This window comes from Dasypus novemcinctus, chromosome 10 (genome assembly GCF_030445035.2).
Source record: "Dasypus novemcinctus isolate mDasNov1 chromosome 10, mDasNov1.1.hap2, whole genome shotgun sequence".
NCBI classification, from domain to species: Eukaryota; Metazoa; Chordata; class Mammalia; order Cingulata; family Dasypodidae; genus Dasypus; species Dasypus novemcinctus.
This window is the reverse complement of record NC_080682.1, coordinates 57,690,187-57,714,505: the sequence shown is the minus strand read 5'-3', so window position 1 is coordinate 57,714,505 and position 24,319 is coordinate 57,690,187. Positions and strand designations below refer to the sequence as shown.

At 36.2% G+C, this 24,319-nt stretch overlaps 1 protein-coding gene across 3 annotated transcripts in view; it reads left to right on the top strand.

Moving 5' to 3' along the window:
• The window catches only part of CAPRIN1 (cell cycle associated protein 1), a 38,032-nt gene extending 13,713 nt beyond the window's left edge, over positions 1 to 24,319 (top strand). For all 3 annotated transcript variants that reach the window (XM_058305583.2, XM_058305582.1, XM_071218111.1), the window contains 15 exons: positions 2,370 to 2,608; positions 2,700 to 2,782; positions 6,241 to 6,378; positions 8,107 to 8,159; positions 8,236 to 8,322; positions 8,731 to 8,886; positions 8,978 to 9,086; positions 10,743 to 10,804; positions 11,251 to 11,361; positions 11,589 to 11,738; positions 12,771 to 12,921; positions 17,539 to 17,733; positions 18,562 to 18,662; positions 19,057 to 19,120; positions 20,673 to 24,319. In XM_058305583.2, coding sequence (XP_058161566.1) covers positions 2,370 to 2,608; positions 2,700 to 2,782; positions 6,241 to 6,378; positions 8,107 to 8,159; positions 8,236 to 8,322; positions 8,731 to 8,886; positions 8,978 to 9,086; positions 10,743 to 10,804; positions 11,251 to 11,361; positions 11,589 to 11,738; positions 12,771 to 12,921; positions 17,539 to 17,733; positions 18,562 to 18,662; positions 19,057 to 19,120; positions 20,673 to 20,737 — 1,764 coding nt within the window. In that variant the 3' untranslated portion in view covers positions 20,738 to 24,319. The remainder of the gene's footprint in view (positions 1 to 2,369; positions 2,609 to 2,699; positions 2,783 to 6,240; positions 6,379 to 8,106; positions 8,160 to 8,235; positions 8,323 to 8,730; positions 8,887 to 8,977; positions 9,087 to 10,742; positions 10,805 to 11,250; positions 11,362 to 11,588; positions 11,739 to 12,770; positions 12,922 to 17,538; positions 17,734 to 18,561; positions 18,663 to 19,056; positions 19,121 to 20,672) is intronic.

Sequence of the window (24,319 nt, the reverse complement as noted above, 5' to 3'; positions counted from 1 at the left end):
CCATTAGAGATTTTAAGGGAAGTGGCAGGTTGATACATTGTTCTTAAATTAACTCTTCATCTAATACAGTGGTAGATTTTTCCAAAACACCTTTTGATGTGACTAAAGCCTTTGACAAAAATTAAACACAACAAAGTCAAATGATTTGTTGAAGGTTGAGCCCCCAAATTAATAGCGTTCTCAATAAATGTCAGCTTATTTGGGAAAGGCTAATAACATAGAAATACTATATTGCCTCTGACTTGGTGAAATGAATAAACAGAATAATTTGTTAAAGGAACCGTACAGTAGAGCAGGGGTTTTAACCAGGGGTCCTTGAGCTTGAATTGAAATTGAAAAAAAAAAAAACATTCTTGTGGGTCTTGTGGGGACATGTTGGTGTGGGTGTGATACATTTATTAAATAATACACAGTGTAGTGTGGCTCCAGTTAGCGGTCCATGATTTTCACTTGACTGGCAGAGGGGTGGGGTGGGGGGCGTGTCTGGAACAAAAAAGGTTAAGAAACCCTGCAGTGGAGGGATTGAGAATTCTAACTCTGGAACCAAACTGCCTGGGTTTGAATACTAATTCTGCCACTTTTACTTACTAGTTACATGACCTTTGTTAGTTACTTAGCTTTCTCTGTGCTTCAGTTTTGTTTTATGTAAAATGGTGATAATAGTACCTACCTCATAGGGTGGTGCTTAGAACAGTATTTGATGTGTAACTAAGATATTTTAAGCACTTAATGTTATCATTACTTAATAAATTTGATTGAAGGTAGAAAACTTTGATGACTTTCCTGAAAATGGACAAAAGGAAATTTGATTTGTACCATGGTAAGGATTTGTTCCACTTGGCCTAGATATTGGAGCCTCAGGCTTGATGAACCCTGTCCAATTTCTTTTTCTGATTTTTATTTTTAAATATGGGTCATCAGAAGCAAGATTGCTGTACAATTTAATGTAACATCTATTTCTGAATCCTATCACTTTATAAACGAAATATTCATATCCTCTTTTGATTCTATTTAACACTGATATTGTCAGCAACTTTTCACTGGGCCTTCACTTGGGAGTCCTGATACCATGGTGTACTTTTCACAAGTATTAAATACCTTTTTTTTTTTTGCATTCAAGAGCTTTGTTAGCTTTAACTCCAATATGCTTTGTATTTCATTCTTTTCCTCTCTTGACTTCCTTTTGCATTTCTGCCTGTTTTCATATAATGTCTTCTGCTTTTCTGCCTCCAGTGATCTCATTTCTCTGCTCATATGTATTATTCACTTGCTGTTATTATGCTAAGATAATTTATTCTACTACCATGTCTTCGGCCATTAGAGATTTGTCATCTTGTCGCAACCTTCATTATTCCTCCCAGGTCTTCTTTCCCCATTTCTCCCTATAGTAGAGGTTTCATATATCCTTACTTTGAACTGCTCTGTCTCACTTCTCCTAGTGAGGCGCTCAAGTAAGGGAAGAAAGTAGGAAGGAAAACACTGTCTTGGCTCTTGAGAGGACTGACTTTTTCTTTATCTCCAAGCTGATGTTAGACCTGAGAAAGGAGGAGGGAAATATTTTGAGTTTGGTTGATGTTCTCCCTTCAGTCTTCACAGAGAAGAAAAAGAATAGTAGGAAAAATACTTTTTCATATCATCACTACCATCTTTTTCTCAGCCATCACCCCCTTATTCAAGAAAACAAATCAGTTTTAGTCATTATTTTCAGTATGCTGGAATGCCTTTATAACCAGCAGTGGATTATTTGAGAAGAGGGGGCATTGGTATCTCCTTGAGAGTTGGTAGTAGGTACTTAAAAGTTAAAACTTTGGACCATTTTTCCATAGAGGAGATAGATATAGTAGATAAGAATTTATTGTGGCTGTGGTAGGGTTTCTGTTTTAACTTGGCTTGGGGTCTTAGTTATTAATAGAACAATTTATTTTAAAATTTCCTAATTTTTAAACTTTTTATTATGGAAAGTTTCAAAGATGTATACAAAAGAGAAAAGAATATAATTCCCCATGTACCTATACCCAGCTTGTACAGTTATTGCCCTCAGTCAATCATATTTCATCTTTATCTGTATCCACTCTCTTGTTTCTCTCCCGTGTCTGGTGGGTTATTTTGAAGCAAGGGCCAAATACATTGTTTAATCTATAACATTAGAGTAGTATGATACCTTTCAGGGGAAGATGTGTTCTGAATTTTCAACAACTAATTAAAACATTGTCTTCTGTGTCTAAGTTGGTATCATACTCTTATGTATAGGGGCCACAATTAATTCAGTAAGTGAAATCCGTCTTATTTATACTCTTCCTGAAATTGTATTAAAGGAGTTTTATAAAACTTATTCCAGCGGTTGATGATCTGATTATATTCTTTTGTAGATTCAGAAAACAATAAAGAAGACAGCACGCCGGGAGCAGCTTATGCGAGAAGAAGCTGAACAGAAACGTTTAAAAACCGTACTTGAGCTACAGTATATTTTGGACAAATTGGGAGATGATGAGGTGCGAACTGACCTGAAACAAGGTTTGAATGGAGTGCCAATACTGTCTGAAGAGGAATTGTCATTGTTGGATGAATTCTATAAGTTGGTGGACCCTGAACGTGATATGAGTTTGAGGTATAATGATCTTGATAATTGAATCTTCTAAATATTACATTAAGTTGACAATTTCATAGTAACTAATTAGCTACTTAATTATTTCTCTAAGGTTGAATGAGCAGTATGAACATGCCTCCATTCACTTGTGGGACTTGCTGGAAGGGAAGGAAAAATCTGTATGTGGAACAACCTGTGAGTATCACTGGTACTTTGATTTTGTAACTAAGAATCTTAAACAATTAGCTTCCCTATTTAAAAGTAATGTTAATTAAAGAAAATTTTAGAAGAGTATAAGCAATCATTCACTGTTTACATTTTGATTTATTTCCTTTTAGTGTCTTTTTTCCATGTCTGTGTGCATGTAATAAATCATAGTATCAACAGTAAGCAACAAAAATTTGTAAAAATCAGAGTCCTAACTTAAGTAATGGTTTTGTATATAAACTATTTTGCTTGAGGTGGACAAATTAACTCTGAATTGACTTTTAAGAGTTACTGGCATTCGAGAGGGACTGGTTTTTCCTTATGACCGGAAGTTTTGTTAAATATATTTACTGGACATTATATATTCTACTCATAGGCATTGCCATAGTCTTTCTTATCTAGTCCATTTTTCTATTAGTGAGCTTTAACTTGAAATAATTCAACTCTATGTTGATTTTTTTTAATATAAAAGCATATTTAAGTTTCATTACCTCAGTAAATTAGGAATAGATTCTTAGTAAATCAGGAAATAAATTCTTACCTTTGCTTTTATAAGATTGAATTAGAGAAATAGGTTTTTGAGCATATTAAGGTAAAAACATTATATTTATACCTTATTTTTAGCTATTTGTTGAAAAGAAATTAAATTGGATGGTAAGCTTTAATCGGCAAAGCTTGATACAAATTAGACTTTTTTGTAAGAAATGGGTACATCAAATGAGGTACCAATCTTTTCGTATCTTTTCATTTAAGAAGTCATTTCCTTGATTTGTTAAATCTTTTTAGCCTGTTGCTTTGTCTTAGTTCTGCTACACATTTACTGAATTGACCATTTGAGGCTTGATTGAAAAGTAATTGACATGTGGGTGAAATTATTAGCTTAAAAAAGTAGTTTGATCAAGTTTTCATGGGAATTGTGTAACTAGTTACAAACTTCTAAGCTTATAGCTTGTATTGGTGTTTTTTCCTACCTAATCTTGTCCCCAAACACCTTTATATATAGCAAATGGAGGGATAATAAAATAGTTTGGTGCAAAAGAAATTGTGGTTTCGGACCATGAATTTTAAATTATCATAACTAGACTCAGTCACATCTTTATTAATCAAAATAGGAACCACTATAATTAACACATTTTTGCCAGTGAGAAATAAGTTTGTTTATTCCTGTAGCATAAAAATCCATGTTTCAGGATTTGACAAACTCTTGGAAAGCATTTTCTGCATCCTGCTGGTTGTGGAAGCGCTTTCCCTGCAAAAAGTTGTTGAGATGCTTGAAGAAGTGGTAGTTAGTTGGTGAGAGGTCAGGTGAATATGGGGGGTGAGGCAAAACTTTGTTTTTTGTTTTTTTTTTTAAATTTATATTAAAGTTAATAGATCACATAGAATGTTACATTAAAAAGAAAAGGTTCCTATGCAACCCACCCCCCACCCCCCCCCCACGAGGCAAAACTTTGTAGCCCAATTCATTCATGTGGTTGGGCATTGCCCAGTGCTGGCTGTAGGCACTGCAGTTTCGGTGCATCTCCTCAATTTGCTGAGCATACTTCTGAGATGTAATGGTTGATTCAGAAAGCTGTAGTGGATCGGATTGGGAGCAGACCACCAAACAGTGACCATGACCTTTTTTTGGTGCTAGTTTGGCTTTGGAAAGGGCTTTGGAGCTTCTTCTCAGTACACCCACTGAACTGGTTGTTGCCGATTGTCATGTAAAATCCACTTTTTGTTGCCTGTTACAATCCGATTGAGAAAAAGTTCGTTGTTGGGTAGAATAAGAGAAGACAACACTCCAAAACAATTTTTTTGATTTTTGGTCAGTTCATGAGGCACCCATTTACCGAGCTTTTTCACCTTTCCAATTTACTTCAAATGCCTAACGACCATAGAATGGTTGACGTTGAGTTCTTCGGCAACTTCTCCTGTAGCTGTAAAAAGATCAGCTTTGGTGATTGCTCTCAGTTGGTCGTTGTCAACTTCTCATGGCTGGCCACTACACTCTTCATCTTGAACCACCACTGTACTCTATGTTTGTTATCAGTTCCTGGCCAAATGGGTTGTTGATGTTGCTAGTGGTCTCAGCTGCTTTATGACCCATTTTGAACTCAAATAAGAAAATTGCTTGAATTTGCTTTTTGTCTAATGTTATTTCCATAGTCTAAAATAAATATAAAATAAACAGCAAATAATAAGTCATTAGCAAAAAAACATAAAGCAAGAAATGCACATTAAAATGATGTATAACATAACCATATTTAAGAATGTATTCCAATATCAAATGGCAAATTTCAACAGTGCAAAGCTGTAATTACTTTTTCACCAACCTAATATTAATTAGTGTTTTTAATGTATATTTAATTTTCATCCGTAAGTTTTTTGAAACATAGTACTGAGTTAAAAACCTCTGAAGCAAGGGAAGAAAACATGTAATGTTCAGCATTCAACAAATTGTTAGTAATAATTTTATTTACAGGATTAGTTTTTTATAATACTTTGATATAATATGATCCCTGAAGTTTTATTTCTTTGTATAGTGTCTTATCAGGGAATGACTCATTATTCATTTACCATTCAAGGCCAGGTCTTTACACATCCTATTCCATCAAATTCTGACAGTTTAATTTGCCTTTTAAATATCTTTTAAATCCTACTTTCCTTTCTTCTACTTTTCTGCCTTTTTCTTCCTGATTAATGTAGTCGTCTTTTGAATTGAATGGAAGATTCCCCCACCCCCTAAAATCCTTTATTGGTTTCACATCACATTTTGGGTTAAAACTATTCCTTTAACTTCAAGATCTTGTGTGGTCTGGCCTTTACCAATAGTGCTCCAACCTCTTCTTCCCTTATGCTTCAGCTACAGTGGCATCCTTTGATTTTCTAATGTGATTCCCTTCTTTGTACAGGCCTTTGTAAATACTCTTGCTTCTGTGCTGGAACATTCTGCTCCCTTCTACTACTTGTTTTCTAGAACTTAGCTCTTAAAACACTTCCTCCAGGAAAGCCTTCCCTCGTCTCTTCCTTACTAGGTCCCGTTGGTTGTATCCTCTGTGTAGTACTTTTTAGAGATGTAATTTTACTGTTTTTGTATTTGGTTACTCTTCCCTATTAGACTATAAATTTAGTGGGGTCAGATACGGTGTCTTTCTACACACCGTTTTTGTGTCCCCAGTGCATAGCACATTGCATATAGTAGGTGCTGTATAAATATTTATAGAATGAATGTTAGTTGTTAGCTTTTTTTGAAACTCATTTACTTAAAATACATCTTTTAGCTGAAGTTTATTATAAATAGGTTCTTTATCATTCTCTAATGAATTTCTGTTCTTGGTGAAACAAATCTTTTATGTGTGTTTTATGAACATTTGATGAGTGTTTTAAAATTTTCTTCCTATGATGTTTTGCAGAATTTGAATCTTTTAAGCCAGGCATCCACATTATAATTTCTCTCTTAGATAAAGCTCTGAAGGAAATTGTTGAGCGTGTTTTCCAGTCCAACTACTTTGACAGTACCCACAACCACCAGAATGGGCTGTGTGAGGAAGAGGAGGCAGCCCCAGCACCTACAGTTGAAGACCAGGTAGCTGAAACTGGTGAGTACTTAGGTGCATATGAACTTTAGTGTTAGCATCTTGGCTTTATTTTCGTTTGTCATGAGTTTTTTGTTCCATTTTTTCCTTTTTCTTTTTCTTTTTTTCTTTGATTTTGTGTCATGAGTTTAAGTTATAGTCTTAAGTATGACAGTATTAAGATAAAGTACATGAACAGTAATTCTCAAAGGTATTTGATATAATTCATTTATCTTACTGGGTTTTTTTTTTTGTTTTTTTTGTTTTTTAAAGATTTATTTATTTATTTCTCTCTTCTCCCCACCACACCCCTCCCCCCACCCCGGTTGTCTGATCTCTGTGTCTATTTGCTGCGTCATCTTCTTTGTCCACTTCTGTTGTCAGCAGCACGGGAATCTGTGTTTCTTTTAGTTGCCTCATCTTGTATCAGCTCTCTGTGTGGGAGGCTCCATTCTTAGGCAGGCTGTACTTTCTTTTGCACCGGGATGCTCTCTTTATGGCTCTCCTTACAGGGCGCACTCCTTGCACATGGGGCTCCCCTACACTGGGGACACCCCTGCGTGGCACGGCACTCCTTTTGCGCATCAGCACTGCATATTGGCCAGCTCCACATGGGTCAAGGAGGCCAGGGGTTTGAACCGCGGACCTCCTATGTGGTAGACGGACGCCCTAACCACTGGGCCAAGTCGGCTTCCCTATCTTACTGGTTTCAATCACTGTTATAAACTGATCTTTTTCCTACTTCTGTACTGCTGGGCTTTGGTACAGATGCTGGCCAACTGTTTTAGGCTATTTAAATAGATTTTTAACTGATAAGTCCAGGTTTACTTCTGTATACCAAGCCAGTTTATAGGGTGAGTAGTATGACTTTTTTTATAGTGGGGATATTATAACTACTTAATCTTGGCTACAAATATTTCTCAAAGGCAAGGGTCTTGTCTGATTAATTTTAACACCTTTTAATTTTAACAATTTTAATATCAGCACTAATGTATAGGTAAGTACTTCTAAGTACTTTTATTATAACTCTAAGGTGATGAGTACAATTCTAAGTTCACTGGAAAGAAGTGTTGGAGCATAAACTTTGTAATGTAGTTCTTCTAAGAATCAGATTGCCTGGATTCAAATCTTGTATAACTTATTAGCTGTGTAGTTTTGGGCAAGTTATGAACCTTTCTGTACGTCAAGTTACCCAAATAGAAAATGGGGTGGAGTAATAGTACTTTACTTGTAGGATTGTTGTGCAGAGCAGTTAAGGAAATAATATGTGAAAGATTCAGATCTACATAAGTAGTCTTTTTTTTACCCCCTCTTACCACTTTTACAGAGTAGATAAAATTGAGAGTAAGATTTTTTAATCTATATGCACTTTGCGCTATTACTTGAAAGGTTTTGATTTGGCGGCTCTTAATTTGCATTTACATGAACCAGAATAACTAGTGTTAGAACTAAAGCAATTTTTATTCTGGACAAAATGAAAAAGAATTCTCTTTCTAAATTTGTGTTGTAAGGATGACTTAATAGAAAAGCTTACTGCTAACTATAATTTTGTAAATACAGACTTTATGGTGGTAACTTGTTTAACTCATTTGGAGTTTAAGTTGAATTGTCACTTTAAAAAGATTTCTGGGAGACAGTGTAGATCAGTTGTTGAGTACCAGCTTCCTACATAGGAGGTCCTGGATTCACTCCCAGGCACTGGTACCTCCAAAAAAAGAAAGATGGCTTATACTTTTTTTTTTAACCTCTTAGAACCTGAGCCAGCAGAAGAATACACTGAACAAAGTGAAGTTGAATCAACAGAGGTATGCTTTTTATTTAATGCTACTTTTATTTTCTGCCTTCCAAGCAGAGGTCTAAATCATTTACTTTGTTTTGCAGTATGTAAATAGACAATTTATGGCAGAAACACAGTTCAGCAGTGGTGAAAAGGAGCAGGTGGACGAGTGGACAGTTGAAACAGTTGAGGTAAGAGTGCTCTGGTTCTCTTTGCAAGATTCATAACTTTAGTAATTTTCATCTCCTGAAAACCAATTATTAGTAGTACATTGATTATAATACCAAACTCATTGTACAGGACTATTTAAAAATTTAAAAGGTGATGATTTGTTTATCCCTTTGAGTATTAGATTTTTAAAAAATATTTTGCTTATCTGACTACAAAAAATTTATTTTATACAGTTTTCTGTGTGTTACTCTGCCTATTAAAGCGCATGATTGTTATTGACATCAGGTTGCTCAATAAAAAATCTGGGATCTCATATATATAACTTTCAGAAAGGCCCACTTTACAGGGAAAGATGTGGAGTGTCATCTTGGACTTTTCCTTCACCCTCATACTGTTTGGTTACCAACCTCCCCACTCTTCCACTTTAGGTGGTAAATTCACTCCAGCAGCAACCACAGGCTGCATCTCCTTCAGTACCAGAGCCCCACTCTTTGACTCCAGTGGCTCAGGCAGATCCCCTTGTGAGAAGACAGCGAGTACAGGACCTTATGGCACAAATGCAGGGGCCCTATAATTTCATACAGGTAGGTACATTTTAAGTCAAATATTATAGCAGAAGGCTTAAATGTTTATATTATTTGACTTAATCCCATTATATCCTAACTTAACTTGTAGGATTCAATGCTAGATTTTGAAAACCAGACACTTGATCCTGCCATTGTATCTGCACAACCCATGAATCCAACACAAAACATGGACATGCCCCAGCTAGTTTGCCCTCCAGGTTAGTAATGTTATTTCATATGAGATTGATTTTATAAGGTACAAAATCTTTGAGGTTTTGTAAAATTCTTTGAATTTTCTTTTCCTTTAATGTTTGCTGAATTTTCAGATCTTGTATCTTGTACTTTGATAATAAATGTTATTGTTCCTATAATGTGCATTACAAGTACATTTCTGTAGTTTTATTTAAACTTTTTACTGTGCATACAAGTGTACAGCTTGATGAGTTTTCGCAAACTGAACACAGCAGCACTCAGATCAAGAAACATGGAATTTTTCCAGTACCCTAGAGGCCCATCTTGTGTTCCCTTGCAGTCACTTGTTCTCCCCCTTCCCCAAGCACCATGGTAACCACTTCTTGACTTCTAACACTGATCGGTTTTGCCTATTTTTGTAATTTACGTAAATGGAATTTTGCTTCGCTTTTAGAATTCAAAATTCATTTTAATAATGAAAATAAAAATAGGTATCTTTCACTGAAGGATGTGTGGAAATTTTAGGAGAATTTCTGAAAATTTTATTACCTAATGAAAATGAGATCATACAATGAAGTTGGTAAGGGACAGCTTGAGGAAAGGGAAAGAAATACACAATAAAAGTTGGTGTTTGACTCTTACTGGTCTTTATCATTACTTTGAAAGCATTAAATAGCCCCTTGCTATAGCCCCTTGATGCTTTCTCATCAAGACTTATAGTAATTTTGGAGCCTTGGTTTTTCTCCTTAATGGGTCGGCATTTGTGGTACGAAAGTAGAATTATGTAAAGGAATGTATTTAATGTTGCGTAGTCTTGAATGTTCTAAAAGAAGTTGAGTAAAAGCATGTTTAATGACACAGCTAACTTAGTAATTTGGATTTCTCTTAAGGAAGTTCATATCTGTGTCAGATCTCTACCATGAGTTAGAAAAGAGATCCAGGGTTAGACCTTCTAGAAAGGAATCAGTTACTTCTGAGTTCCCATATTTTGAATTCTTTCAGAGGAAGAAAGTCTGTGGTTTCCTTAGCTGGGAAGTTGTGCCAAAATGAACACGTTAGTGATGACATAACAACCTGTAAGACTAGATATCCTGGTGATGCTGAGTCCATTAGACTGTCAAATGAAAATGAGTGATTCCTAAATGACCAAAGTTTTTTATTTTTTATTATTTAACTATGGTTGGGGTGGGGGGTGGGGGAAAGGGAGAGTATGGGAGTTGGCAATAAGGTGGACATGGAATTGAATATAAGTTTTTTTAAAGGTATGTTTATATATAAATTTTTTTCCTGTGGAAACATTTTGTAATTGTATTGGAAGTTGATAATGTTAAAATATTAATTGATCATTATCTATAAAATCTTGAGTAAGAATCATCCTAACTAAAAGTTTTTTCTTTAAAATGCATTTTCATATGGATAAGTAATTGTCACTGATTGTTGTCTGTCTGCTCTATACTTGGTTAATATTTTGTTACTAATTTTACTTGACCCTTACAAAATAAAAAGTGAAAGCAGTTGTGAGAAATGACAGATCATACTCAGGAAACCAAAAGGCTCACTTGAAAACTAAAACCTTACCTACATTTCTAGTTTATTTTAGTGATTGCTGTAAAAATTTGCCTTTTCTATCTCTTGAGAAATTGATTTTATTTAATTTTTTTGTTGTTTTTCAACCTTGGCAGTTCATTCTGAATCTAGACTTGCTCAACCTAATCAAGTTCCTGTACAACCGGAAGCTACACAGGTAAGTGATAGAAATATTTTTCAGGTTTGTTTTAAACCAGTTTCTTGGGTGTCTTTCTTAATTAGCGTAGGAAAGTCAGGTAAATATTTAATCAAAGTGTCAAAGTCTTCTGTTGAAAATTCACTGGCCTTGGTCACTATCAGTGTTTTTCCATGTTTACATTCCTTTTTCTTTTCATGACTGTTGTTGTAGTTTTTCTTTAATTCTTGAGTTTATAAATTTTTAATAATGTAGGAAGAAGCTTTTTTATTCTGAACTGAGAATTTCAGAAGACCTGTTTTTATACTTCATAATTCTAAAGTTGATTGCAGATTTTTGCCAATAAAGAAACAGTTCTCGCATCTTGAATCAGTACATCTCTCTTAGCCCTATCTGAATTAGAGTTGATTTTTATTTTTTTAAATGTCTTTTGTAAAGAGAAAGAAGCTTTGATTTCTTACATCTAGGTTCCTTTGGTTTCATCCACAAGTGAAGGGTACACAGCATCTCAGCCTTTGTATCAGCCTTCTCATGCTACAGAGCAACGACCACAAAAAGAGCCACTTGACCAGATTCAGGCAAGTTCTATTACTAGACCATATAAACATGATAAGGCGCTTATTCATGAATTGGGCAGACATAAATTACCATTAATACAGTAACCCTTCATTTTTAGCCTAATGCACACCCTGCAGTATTTTGCTTTCATGAAATAGTTGAGTTTGTAAATATATATATAAGGATGGTACTAGACATTACCTAGTTTAGTTTATCACTAAAGTACATCTATTCACTTTGTGTTTAGGCAACAATCTCTTTAAATACAGACCAGACTACAGCATCATCATCCCTTCCTGCAGCTTCTCAGCCTCAGGTGTTCCAGGCTGGGACAAGCAAACCTTTACATAGCAGTGGAATCAATGTAAATGCAGCTCCATTCCAATCCATGCAAACGGTAAGGAAATTAGTTCTTCTAATATTAAGTGCCTAGTGTGATCTGTGTATCATGCTGGATTCTCAACAAAGTCTCATTTTGATTTTGTACTTGAACTTCCATCTCCTTTAACCATAGGGCATATTTACTTAAACATAGACTGATTCAGTTCTCAGAGATGAGTTAGGTACCTGCATCTTCTTATTTCATAGGTTTCACCCTTAGTGATGTCATTCAAATATTAACTCTTGGGAAGCGGACTTGGCCCAGTGGTTAGGGCGTCCGTCTACCACATGGGAGGTCCGTGGTTCAAACCCTGGGCCTCTTTGACCTATGTGGAGCTGGCCCACGCGTAGTGCTGATGCGCGCAAGGAGTGCCCTGCCGTGCAGGGGTGTCCCCGCGTAGGGGATCCCCATGCACAAGGAGTGCGCCCTGTAAGGAGAAGCCGCCCAGAGTGAAAGAAAGTGCAGCCTGCCCAGGAATGGCGTCGCACACACAAAGAGCTGACACAACAAGATGACGCAACAAAAAGAAACACAGATTCCCGTGCTACTGACAACAATAGAAGTGGACAAAGAAAAACACGCAGCAAATAGACACAGAGAACAGACAACTGGGGTGGGGCGGGGGGAGAGAGAAAAATAAATAAAAACAAAACAAATATTAACTCTTGATTTTAAAATATCAGTAAAAGTGAAAATTAAAATAAATGAGTTAAATATGCAATTCAGTCCATAGATTAAATTTCTGGAAGAGGTATTAGGAGTTTGCACCTCTTACAAAGGTTTCTTCTATAAATAATATTTCTAAGGCCACTGAAAAAATCTTTTAATCCCTGCTGTTTTATAGCTTTTTTCTTTGCTAAGTGTTGTATGGTATATGTATCTCCCACACTGAGTTCATTTATTAAGGGATATTTTTGTGATGTGTATTTGAGACTTTTGAGGTGTTATTTTATGTTTGTGATAAAACCGGCATTCAGATCTGCTAATTTCAAAGTGGGGAAATTATTAACATATATAGGAATGAACTAATCATTTATTCATTTACAGGTGTTCAATATGAATGCCCCAGTTCCTCCTGTTAATGAACCAGAAACTTTAAAGCAGCAAAATCAGTACCAGGCTAGTTATAACCAGAGCTTTTCCAGTCAGCCTCACCAAGTAGAACAAACAGAACTTCAGCAAGAACAGCTTCAAACAGGTAAGAAAATCAATGTCAATTTATTAGCTACTTGCTTTCCAATGCAGTTATTGGCAATGTTAGCTCTAAAGCAGGGTTTCTTAACAGAGGGTCTGTGAGCTTGAATTGAAATTTAAGAAAATACTATTTTTGTAACTTCGTGTTGGTGCAGGTCTGATATTTTATTAAATGATACACAGTATAGTGTGGACTTCGCAAGAGGGCTGTGGTTTTCACCTGACTGGCAAAGGGGTCTGTGAAACAAAAAAAGGTTAAGAACTTCTGATCTAAATTTTATAAACTTTAGAATGGCGGTATGTTAGTCAGCCAGAGGGGTGCTGATACAAAATATGAGAAATGGTTTTTATAAAGGTATATATTTGGAGTAGAAGCTTGCAGTTACTGGGCCATAAAGTATAAGTTGCTTCCCTCACCAAAGTCTTTAGCTATGTGTTGGAGCAAGATGGCTGCTGACGTCTGCCAGGGTTAAGGCTTCCTGGTTTCCTCTCTTCCTGGGGTTCATTTCTCTCCAGGCTCAGCTCCTCTGTTTTCTCCTGAAGGTCAGCTGTAGACTATGAGGCTCTCTAAGCTTTGCCTCACTCCACAAGGTTAGGTGTAAACTATTAGGCAATTGGCTTGTTTCTCTTCCTGGGGCCTTCTCTCCTCTGTGTGCTTACTTCCCGGGGTTCCAGCTCAAAACTCCAGCATCAAAACTCCAAGTCTCTCCTTTGTCATGCCTTTTATCTGTGAGTCCCCACCCCTTAGTGGGTATCACTACTGATATGGCCCAATCAAAGTCCTAAACATAATTTAATCATGCCCAGGTACAGGCCAGTTTACAAACATAATGCATAATCTATTTTTGGAATTCATGAACCATATCAAACTGCTACAGGCGGTATATGAGAGTTTTTGTTTTTGCTAGTAGACTAGATTTTCATTGCTGATCTTAAGTTGAGTCCGTATTTATTGTATGTTAATTATGTGCATTTTGGAACCCTTGTACCCATTTCTTTTGTCAGTGAGCTTTCATAATATCCCATTTCATTATATAATTTTAGCCCTCTAATGGTTTTTGTGTGTGTGTGTGTTTTAAATTTTTTTTTTTTTTTTTTTTTAAACGTACTGGGGCTGGAGATTGAACCTGGGACCTCATAAGTGGGAAGCTAGCACTCAACCACTGAGCCACATTGGCTCTTCTGAATTCGTTTTTTTGGTTTGTTTGCTTGTTATCTTTTTTTTTTTAAGATTTATTTATTTGTTTATTTCTCTCCCCTTCCTCTCCCCGCCCCAGTTGTCTGTTTTCTGTGTCCATTCGCTGTGTGTTCTTCTGTGTCTACTTGTTTGTCAGCAGCACTGGGAATGTGTGTCTCTTTTTGTTGTGTCATCTTGCTGTGTGTGTGGTGCCACTCCTGGGTAGACTGGACTTTTCTTTTGCTCTGGGCAGCTCTCCTTACGGGGTCCGCTCATTGTGCGTGGAGCTCCCTAACATGGGGGACACCCCTGCGTGGCACAGCAATCCTTGCGTGGTTCAGCTCTGTCCGTGGGCCAGCTCCACATGGGTCACGGAGGCCCTGGGTTTGAACCTTGGACCTCCCATGTGGTAGGTGGAAGCTCTATTGAGCCAAGCCTGCTTCCCTGTTATCTGTCTTTGTTTTCAGGAGGCACTGGGAACCGAACTCGAAGCCTTCCATGTGGGAAGCAGGCACTCAACTGCTTGAGCCACAGCTGCTTCCTGATAAACTTTACTTTTAATTGCTAATTGATTGAAGCCTCTGCTAGCCTGATACTTGGCTTGAAATCATCTTTAAAGAGGGCAGAATTTAAAAGGAAGTCAACTTGGTTCTCTTTGTGCTAAATTAGTGAAATTTATGCAAAAATCTCACGGTGGCTACATTTGATCAAACAAAATCTTTGTTGGCAAATAAGGTCATAATTTGGTCATTATACCTGTTACAGTAATAATGTAGGTAGAAATTTTTTCGTTTTCTTAAATTTGTCAATTATGCTAGGTTCAGCTTCTGAACGATAAAATTGACTTCTTGCTTTCAGACTATTTTAACTAATTTATCATGCAGTCATAAATTGGTTGTGCACAGATAAGTATTTTGGGGTCCTTGTTTACTATTTCACTATTTTTTTCACATGACGTACTCAATATAAAAAATTTTTAAAAAAATTTCTCTCCCTACTCCCACCCCCATTGTTTGCTCTCTCTGTCCATTCACTGTGTGTTCTTCTGTGTCCACTTGCATTCTTGTCAGGTGGCACCAGGAATCTGTCTCTTTTTGTTGGGTCATCTTGCTGCGTCAGCTCTCCATGTACGCGGCGCTACTTATGGGCGGGTTGTGCTTTTTTTGCACAGGGCGCATTCCTTGTGCGTGGGGTACTCTTATGCAGGGGGCACCCTGCATGGCACAGCATTTCTTGTGCGCGGCAGCATTGCGCCTGGGCCAGCTCACCACACGGGCCAGGGGGCCCTGGGTACCGAACCCTGAACCTCCTATATGTTAGGCAGATGCTCTTTATCAGTCGAGCCACATCCACTTACCCTGAATGTAAAATTGACTTATATGCCATTTAATTTATTTTACCCTTTGTGGCAGTTGATTTCAAACTGTCCTGGCTCTTATATTCTCCTTGACTTACCTAATTGATTGTGAAATACTTGAGCCAGATAACCTTTTTTATTACCATTTTAAAATATACACTGATTGTGAAAATCGACATCATAGCATTTATAGATATTGAAATAAAAGTATGAAATCGCCCTGTATACCTTGCCTGTTTGATACTTCCACATGACCACTCTAATTCAGGCAGCCAGGGTCTCCCTCTTTTTTTTTCCTACCAATTCTTCACAGAAAATTTAAAGTTTTTTTTCTTCTTTTCCATTTCTTAGGCCTAAGAGTACTTGAAGAGTCCATGAATCATATTATATAGTGTGCATGTAGCCATCATCTCTTAACTGGACTACGGCAATTGCCTCCTTGCTATTCTCCCATGACTCTTACTTTAGCCACTTTATTCTTTACACAGTAGCCTGAGACAAATTTAAATCATATGTCTCCTATTCAAAACCTTTGGCTTCCCATTACTTTTAGGAAAGAAATCCGAAGTCCTTACACTGGTTTGTAAGATCCTGTCTTTATCCTGTCAATATGCTACCATATCTTTCCTTACATACCCATACTGTCCACAAACACAGCAAGTTCTCTCCAGTCTGAGGGGCTTTTATGCTTTCTTTCCTTTTTGCCTGAAAACCTTTTCTACAGGTGTTTGCATGGCTTTTTTTTTTTTAGAGATTTATTTTTATTTTTTTCCCTTCCCCCTTTGTTGTTTGCCCTCACTGTCTGTTCTTTGTGTCTATTAGTTGTGTACTTTTTGTGTCTGCTCTTCTTTTTAGGAGGCACTGGGAACTGAACCTGGGACCTCCCATGTGGGAGGGAGGCACCCAATCGCTTGAGCCACCTCTGCTCCTTCCTCCTTGCATTTCCTAGTTGGGTTTGCTCTTTGTATCAGCCTGTCACATCAGGTCGCTGTCTTGCTTATCTTCTTTAGGAGGCACTGGGAACTGAACCTAAGCCGCCCTCCCATGTGGTAGGCGGGCACCCAGTTTTTTAAACCAGTATCCCTATAGCTTGCTTCTTGGCTAAACTTCAGTCCTCTGCTCAGATGTCACCTCAGAGAGGTTTCTGTTCATCACCATATCCAAATAGAATTTATTCATTTTGTTCACTTACTTATCCTTCTTTTTCATTTTTTTTCTAATCACTTACTACCTGATACAGTAGAGATGTTTTTAATTGTATGTATATTTATTTACTTATCTGCCATTAGAAAAGGACTTTCATATAGGTAAGATCTATGTGGTGTTCACTCATAGATCCCTTGTGTCTAGGACAGTGCTTAGCATGTTATAGGTACTCTGATATTTATTGAGCAAATCAGTGTGTCCTACCATTCCAGAAATTTTGTGTACATTTGAATTAATACCTTGTCAGGAAAAAGATAATAAAAAAATCTAGCCCAGGATGTTTGACTTTTTTTTTTTTTTTTATGGATTAGAGTTTATGCTTTACAAACACTTAAAGGTTATAAGTAGAAGATCTCTGCTGATTTAATGTGTAAATATACTGATTATTCTACCATATAGCTACCTACCTATGGCAGAGCATGGTTTTGTATGTTACACTAAGTACCAACTGATTTTAAAAAGAGCTTATACCACTGAGTTTTGTAGTGAAGAGGAATAATTAAATGGCACAAAATGATAATTGTACCAAGTGTTTCAGCTTGTGAAATATTTTGAATTGTAGGTCTTTTGTGCTAAAAGACAGATCTTGCTTACTTGTTTAATAGTGTAGCCTTTCAAATCATTTATTTGGAAGTATAAAATTACATGCTCTGCTTTCCAAGGTTTGGAATTATTGCTAGAGTTTTTATCTTCTTTAATCTGTGGGTAGGAGAAAGATAACAGGATTTCTTTGACCTGTAGTTCCCTGTTGATAATATGCAATTTCTCTAAAGACAGAATTAAACTTAATAAGAGTGTAAGAGAACAAACAAGTTATAGTGAGCTGTTTGTGTATGTGTATATATGCATGTATATATAAAATACATGTTTATTTTTATTAGTGGTTGGCACTTATCATGGTTCCCAGGACCAGCCCCATCAAGTGACTGGTAACCATCAGCAACCTCCCCAGCAGAACACTGGATTTCCACGTAGCAGTCAACCCTATTACAATAGCCGTGGTGTGTCTCGTGGAGGCTCCCGTGGTGCTAGAGGCTTGATGAATGGATACCGGGGCCCTGCCAATGGATTCAGAGGTAAAAAAAAAGAATTTTGATGACCATATACTACTTTTAACTTCTCTTCTGATTTGCAAAATATATAAAAGTTTTCCTGGGATTTTTGGGAAAGATATCTCTCTATTAATCTCTTTATGATTTAAACATTTATAGTACTTTTTTTTAAGGTTTATTTTATTTATTCAAACCATCCCCCACCCCCACCCTGTTGTTCGTGCTTGCTCTCTGTTCATTGTGTGCTTGTTGTCTTCTTTTTAGGAGGCACCGGGAAATGAACCCGGGACCTCACATGTGGGAGGTAGACACCCAATAGCTTGAGCAACCTTCGCTTTTGCTTGTTGTTTCTCTTCATTGTGTCATCTCATTGCATTGGCTTGCTGCACCAGCCAGTTGTGTCAGCTCACCATCTTACTCGTCTTCTTTAGAAGGTGCACCAGGAACCAACACAGAATCTCCCCCCAATCCTACATGTGGTAGGTGGGTGTCCAACTGCTTGAGCCACATCTGCTTCCCATCTAACAAATTTTGATTTAGTTATTTAAATCACAGTATTTGGATTTTTTTTTGGTCAGACCAACAGTCTCTTACTGTTCTCTGGAGGATGCTTATTTCCTCTACGTTACCAGACCTTTTTTTGTTTTGTTCCTTCGTGTATATGGATGGGTGAAAATTTTATTTTCTAATGCCATATATTGAGAATATTAAACAGGATCAGGATGGGAAATTTAAATTAGTTTGAATAACTTAGTGTGGCTTCTGAATTTTTTAATTCTTCTTTTGGTCAATAATAAGAAAGCAAAAATTCCTTGTGAAGATAGGAAAACGTTTTCTTATCCTAAATTTTAGGAGGATATGATGGTTACCGCCCTTCATTCTCTAACACTCCAAACAGTGGTTATACACAGTCTCAGTTCAGTGCTGCCCGGGACTACTCTGGCTATCAGCGGGTAAGTAAAACAGTTTTAATATATAAATCTTATCTAAATACATTATTGAAAGGGAGTGGTATATTGCACAAAGGATTTCAGTAACTAAGTAATCTGGGACTAAATTTGTAGCTTTGTACATAACTTGCTTTTCTTAGCACTCAGTAGATACTCATTTAATAAATTGTATTAAAAAGCAAAGATTTTAGGAGCAGAGAAATAAGTTTTATTGAAATGCTCTTGAGAATAATGGAAGTACGATTACGGACTAACTTTAGCTGTGATAAACTGAAATGTTTGCAAGATATGGAAGAATGAGTCTGTATTCTTCATGTTACATTTTAAGAATAGAAATAGATGGGGTGAGCATTCAGAAAAATATTTTCTTTTCAGTACTAACTAGCTTGTCTTTTAGGATGGATATCAGCAGAATTTCAAGCGAGGCTCTGGGCAGAGTGGACCACGGGGAGCCCCACGAGGTAATATTTTGTGGTGGTGATCCTAGCTCCTAAGTGGAGCTTCTGTTCTGGCCTTGGAAGAGCTGTTGGTAGTCTGCATGTAGGTTACATGTTAGGAGTATATATCTTGTTTCCAGACTTGTTGCTAGGGTGTAAATGAAATGCTCTGTTTCTAAGACTTAATTTTGAAACCAAATTTTAATTTTTTGAATGACTTTTCCCTGTTACTATATAAGCTGTCGTGAAAATTAGAACATTTTCTTCTCCTGCAAAAAAGTGTTTTTCCAACTGGAAATTATTTTTCAGATCCTAAAACCTGCTAGATGTTTTTAGGATGTACTTAACTGATACATTTTTGTAAGACATTTTTGGAATGGGAGTGAAAATTTATATAAATTTATTATTCCTCTTTCGTTTTTGAAATATGCATATTTTATTTTAGGGCTAGAAACCTTTTAATGGCCAAATAAGCCAAGCCGTAGTTACTTTTAGAGAACCATTTAGACGTGAAAGAACTAATTGAAATTTCACTGATTTTTAGACCACTATTAGTGATATAAATACCAAATTATTACTGACTTTAAATAAAAGCCTCAAATTCCTGACTAGCTTAATAATATTATACTTAAAAATTATAGGCGTTCAGATCTTTTAATTTGTTCGTTTGTCTTTTAAGGTAGGAAAGCTACTTCCTATTTGCATAGGATGTTAACAAGCTTGACAATTAGAGCTAACATTTCATATAATCTAAAGTTCTAAATGGTTCTCTGATTTGAAGAAAGTTAAACATGGAAAAGATTTCCTCTAGCTATTGGCCACATAACACGTGTAAAATGTATATTAAGGAGAAATTACAAAGTACTTTGATTTGAATGCTAGCAGAAATTAGCCAGTAAGAAGGTACTTTTCAAATTAATGGATCACTTGGGGAATTACTGACCTGACTTAGAAGTATCTCAAAGGATATTTGCATGTGAATGAGTTATGTTGTTCTTCCCCACCTTGTAGCATATTCAATGAAAGTTAATTGATAGCTAAAAATTTGTTTTAACAGCATGTAAAAAGTTATTTTATTTGTTACGAATCATTATACCATTTTGAATGTTTGTAGTTTCTTTTTAAAAGTTTAGGTAATAAGGTCTGTTTTCATTCTGGTGCTTTTATTAATTTTGATAGTATGATGTTACTTATTAATGAAATGTAAGCTAGAGTGTACACTAGAATGTAAGCTCCGTGAGAGCAGGTACCTTGTCTGTCTTCACTGCTGTATCTATTTCCAACTCTTGATGACAGTGCCTTGCACATAGTAGGCACTCAATAAATACTTGTTGAATGAATGAATGAATGAGTACTGGTGGAATACTCCATTAGCTCTACTCACTAGAGAACATGAGCAAATTTGCACATAGCAACTTCAGAACAGGTGAAACTTGAACACTGAAGAATTGACCTCTTAAACCTAATAATGTGGTGACAAGCTACCCAGATGCTTCTTGACTTCAGATGAAAATCTGCTTGAAGGCAAAACAAATAATACTTGAAAGAAAAACCAAATGCCATTTTTGTCTTCTAGGTCGTGGAGGGCCCCCAAGACCCAACAGAGGGATGCCGCAAATGAACACTCAGCAAGTGAATTAATCTGATTCACAGGATTATGTTTAATCGCCAAAAACACACTGGCCAGTGTACCATAATATGTTACCAGAAGAGTTATTATCTATTTGTTCTCCCTTACAGGAAAATTATTGTAAAGGGACTGTTTTCATCCCATAAAGACAGGACTACAATTGTCAGCTTTATATTACCTGGATATGGAAGGAAACTATTTTTATTCTGCATGTTCTGTCCTAAGCGTCATCTTGAGCCTTGCACATGATACTCAAATTCCTCACCCTTGCTTAGGAGTAAAACATATTTTATAGGGTGATAATATCTCCATAGTTATTTGAAGTGGTTTGAAAAAAGCAAGATTGACTTTTCTGACATTGGATAAAATCTACAAATCAGCCCTAGAGTTGTTCGATGGTGATTGACAAAACTAAAATATTTTCGGTATAGCCTTCCCATGAAAGGAAGATGAAAGGAGTGGAGTATGGTTTGGCAGATCAACTGCATTTCACAGCTTTTCCAGTTAAATTTGAGCACTGAACGTTTAGATGCATACCAAATTATGCATGGCCCCTTGATCACACATTTAAGGCTGGCTACCAGCTTTGATAGCACTGTTCATCATCTGGCCAAACTACTGTGGTTTAAAACATATGTAAAATTGCTTTTTAACAGCTGATACTGTATAAGACGAAGCCAAAATGCAAAATTAGGCTTTGATTGGCACTTTTTGAAAAATATGCAACAAATATGGGATGTAATCTGGATGGCCGCTTCTGTATTTAATGTGAACTATTTAGATACCTTTTGAACACTTAATAGATTCTTTGACAATGACTTTTGTAAGGATTGGTACTATATATCATTCCTTATGACATGTACATTGTCTGTCACTAATTCTTGGACCTTTGCTGTATTGTTACCTAAATTGGTACAGGTACTGATGAAAATCTGAAATGGATAATCATAACACTTTTGGTCACATGTCTTTCCTGCAGCCTGAAGGTTTTTAAGAGAAAAAGATATCAAATGCCTGCTGCAACCACCCTTTTAAATTGCTCTCTTTTGAAAAGCACCAGTATGTGTTTTAGATTGATTTTCCTATTTAGGGAAATGACAGACAGTAGTTTCAGTTCTGATGGTATAAGCAAAACAAATAAAAAATGTTTGTAAAAGTTGTACCTTGAAACACTGGTGTTCAGCAACTAGCAGCTTATGTGATTTACCCCCATGCATTGTTAGTGTCACACATCTCCAGCAGCTATTTCTGTAGTACGTACACTTACCTTTTCTCTAATTTAACCCTGATTGAATGCTCCTTTTCTCATGGAGGCATTTATATTCAAAGTGGTGATGTCTTCCCTTAGATGCATAGGGAGAGTCATAGGTTTGATGGAGAATGGAAAGTTCAATAGTGACTTAGCCTTCCTTATGTACTATGTTGGAATTTGTGTTAGCAGTTTGAGCACTAGTTCTGTGTGCCTGTGAACCTAATGCTGCTTGTTGTTGCATCCTACTTTAATTTCATGGAAAATGAATCCTAATATAAGCAAAGGCTACTAAGTTAATGGTATTTTTTGTGCAGATATTGAATTTTATTTTTAGCCTTTAGCTAAGGATTTTTTTCCCCAGTAGTTGCCTCATCTTTACTTTAAAAAAAAATCTCCAACATTTATCATCAGACAAACTGGAGTTTGGTTTTGTAACTTACTAAAAATGGATAGGCTGTTGAACATTCCACATTCAGAAGTTTTATAAGGTTGTAGGGATGGGGATCTTCGATGTTTATTTTAAAATAAAGTAAGTTCTTGTCATTTGTGGTTGTGGTACATCATATTGAAGGGTTACCTGCTCACTTTTGCAAATGAGTATTTCTTTTGCTAGCACCTCCCCTTGTGTGCTTTAAATGACTTCTACCTGGGATGTACCACAACCATATGTTAGCTGTATTTTAGGGGCTTGGATAAACTGTTCGTGGTTTAGTGGGTAATCTATAGATGTTGTTAAGCTTTCAAACCTATAAAACTAAATTTGGCTATCTGTGTAGAAAATAACTTCATGACATTTAAAATTATAAAATGAAGTGAAGAGTTCTTTATACAGTAATGTTTTCTATGAATCAGTTCAGAGTTGAAATGGGGAGAAAGGCCTTCTAGGTTTCAACCTTATTTGCATTAGTGATATGAATGTGTAATGTTAATGTGTAATGGTATTAGTATTTATTTGATTATTTCTATGTATGTTTTTAAAAGAATTGTTCTTTTTAAAATACTACATTTTTTTTTTTTTGGCATTCTACCATCCCAGTCTAAATGTAAAACTTTTATGTCTCAATTCAGACTACATTTTTTAAAGGAAGTATCTCATTATGAGGCAGACAACTTTTTAAAAAGCCCCCAAGGTGTTCTGTATAATATGTGAATGTTTGTCCAAGCTTAAGGGGGCCTTTTTGTTTGGTCAAATGCGTATTTTTAGCAGAGTTTTCAAGGAAATGATTGCCACACATGTCCCTGTACCTTGGTGTAGCAATACTCCACATAGAAAATACACTTGTAAATGTATACCAGCCATCTAAAATGGATAATGAAACTTCCTTTTTAAAGTCTTAAGTAGAATGCCATTGATTACCTTGGTTAGAGCAGTTCTCTTTCCAGATCTAAATAATCCTAAAGAATATGGAAGCGTTTTCCCCAAAATTACTGTATCTTGATATTAAAACAAATATCCTTAAAACACCTTAAATCACTTAGCCTCTACGATTTTGTCTCCTTATACTTGCAACTCTAATGCATGGAACTTTTCTACTTAAAGGAGACAATAGAATGTTTATCTTAAGAAGTCTCATTAATTGAGGGTGCTCAGCTGACAGCCAATTCAAAAAATGTTGAGATACTTGAGCATTGCCAGCCTCCCAACTGTCGTAGGAAGTTTGCATTGTTTATTGTATTTTGTAATATATCTGACTAGGAAGAAATGGATGCAGGTAAGCTCTTGAGTTCATACCCATCACTTCATTCTGAATCCATATGCCACTGGAATTCTTATTAAGCACTCTTAAATTGTATTAACTATAAATTATATTTGATAGAATCAGTACTGCCTTTGAGGTTTTCCCTTCTATAGAGTTAAGGGGGGGAGGGTGGTAGGCTCAGGAAAGTGAAAGTAAATTGTTAAGGCTCATTTATCTTTTACCCATTTTGAATTTTTTTTCTGCAAAAATATTGGAAAAGACCAGTAAATGTTTTAAATCACGTTAGATTAAATCGTATTAAAACTGATTGCTCATTGTCCTTGAGAGAAGTCTGCTTCAGTTGTATGTACCATCCAGCAAAGCTCTAAGAAGAAGTAATTTTATTTGTGAGATGGGAAGAAAAAAGGCTTAAAGAAATCTGTCTGGTCAGGATTTTAATACCCTAACAGTTGACCAACAAACTGTTCTGGGCACTAATCCAGTTCCATGTAGCACCTTAGCTCTAGATAGGCAGTGAAAGACCAGCAGTTATTTCCTGATCTAGTAGAGGTAGTTTTATAGTGTATTATTCCTTGTTTGTAAGTAGTCTCTACTGTATTTATATTAGGGATCCTCTATTAAACCACTGAATTAAGGCTTCA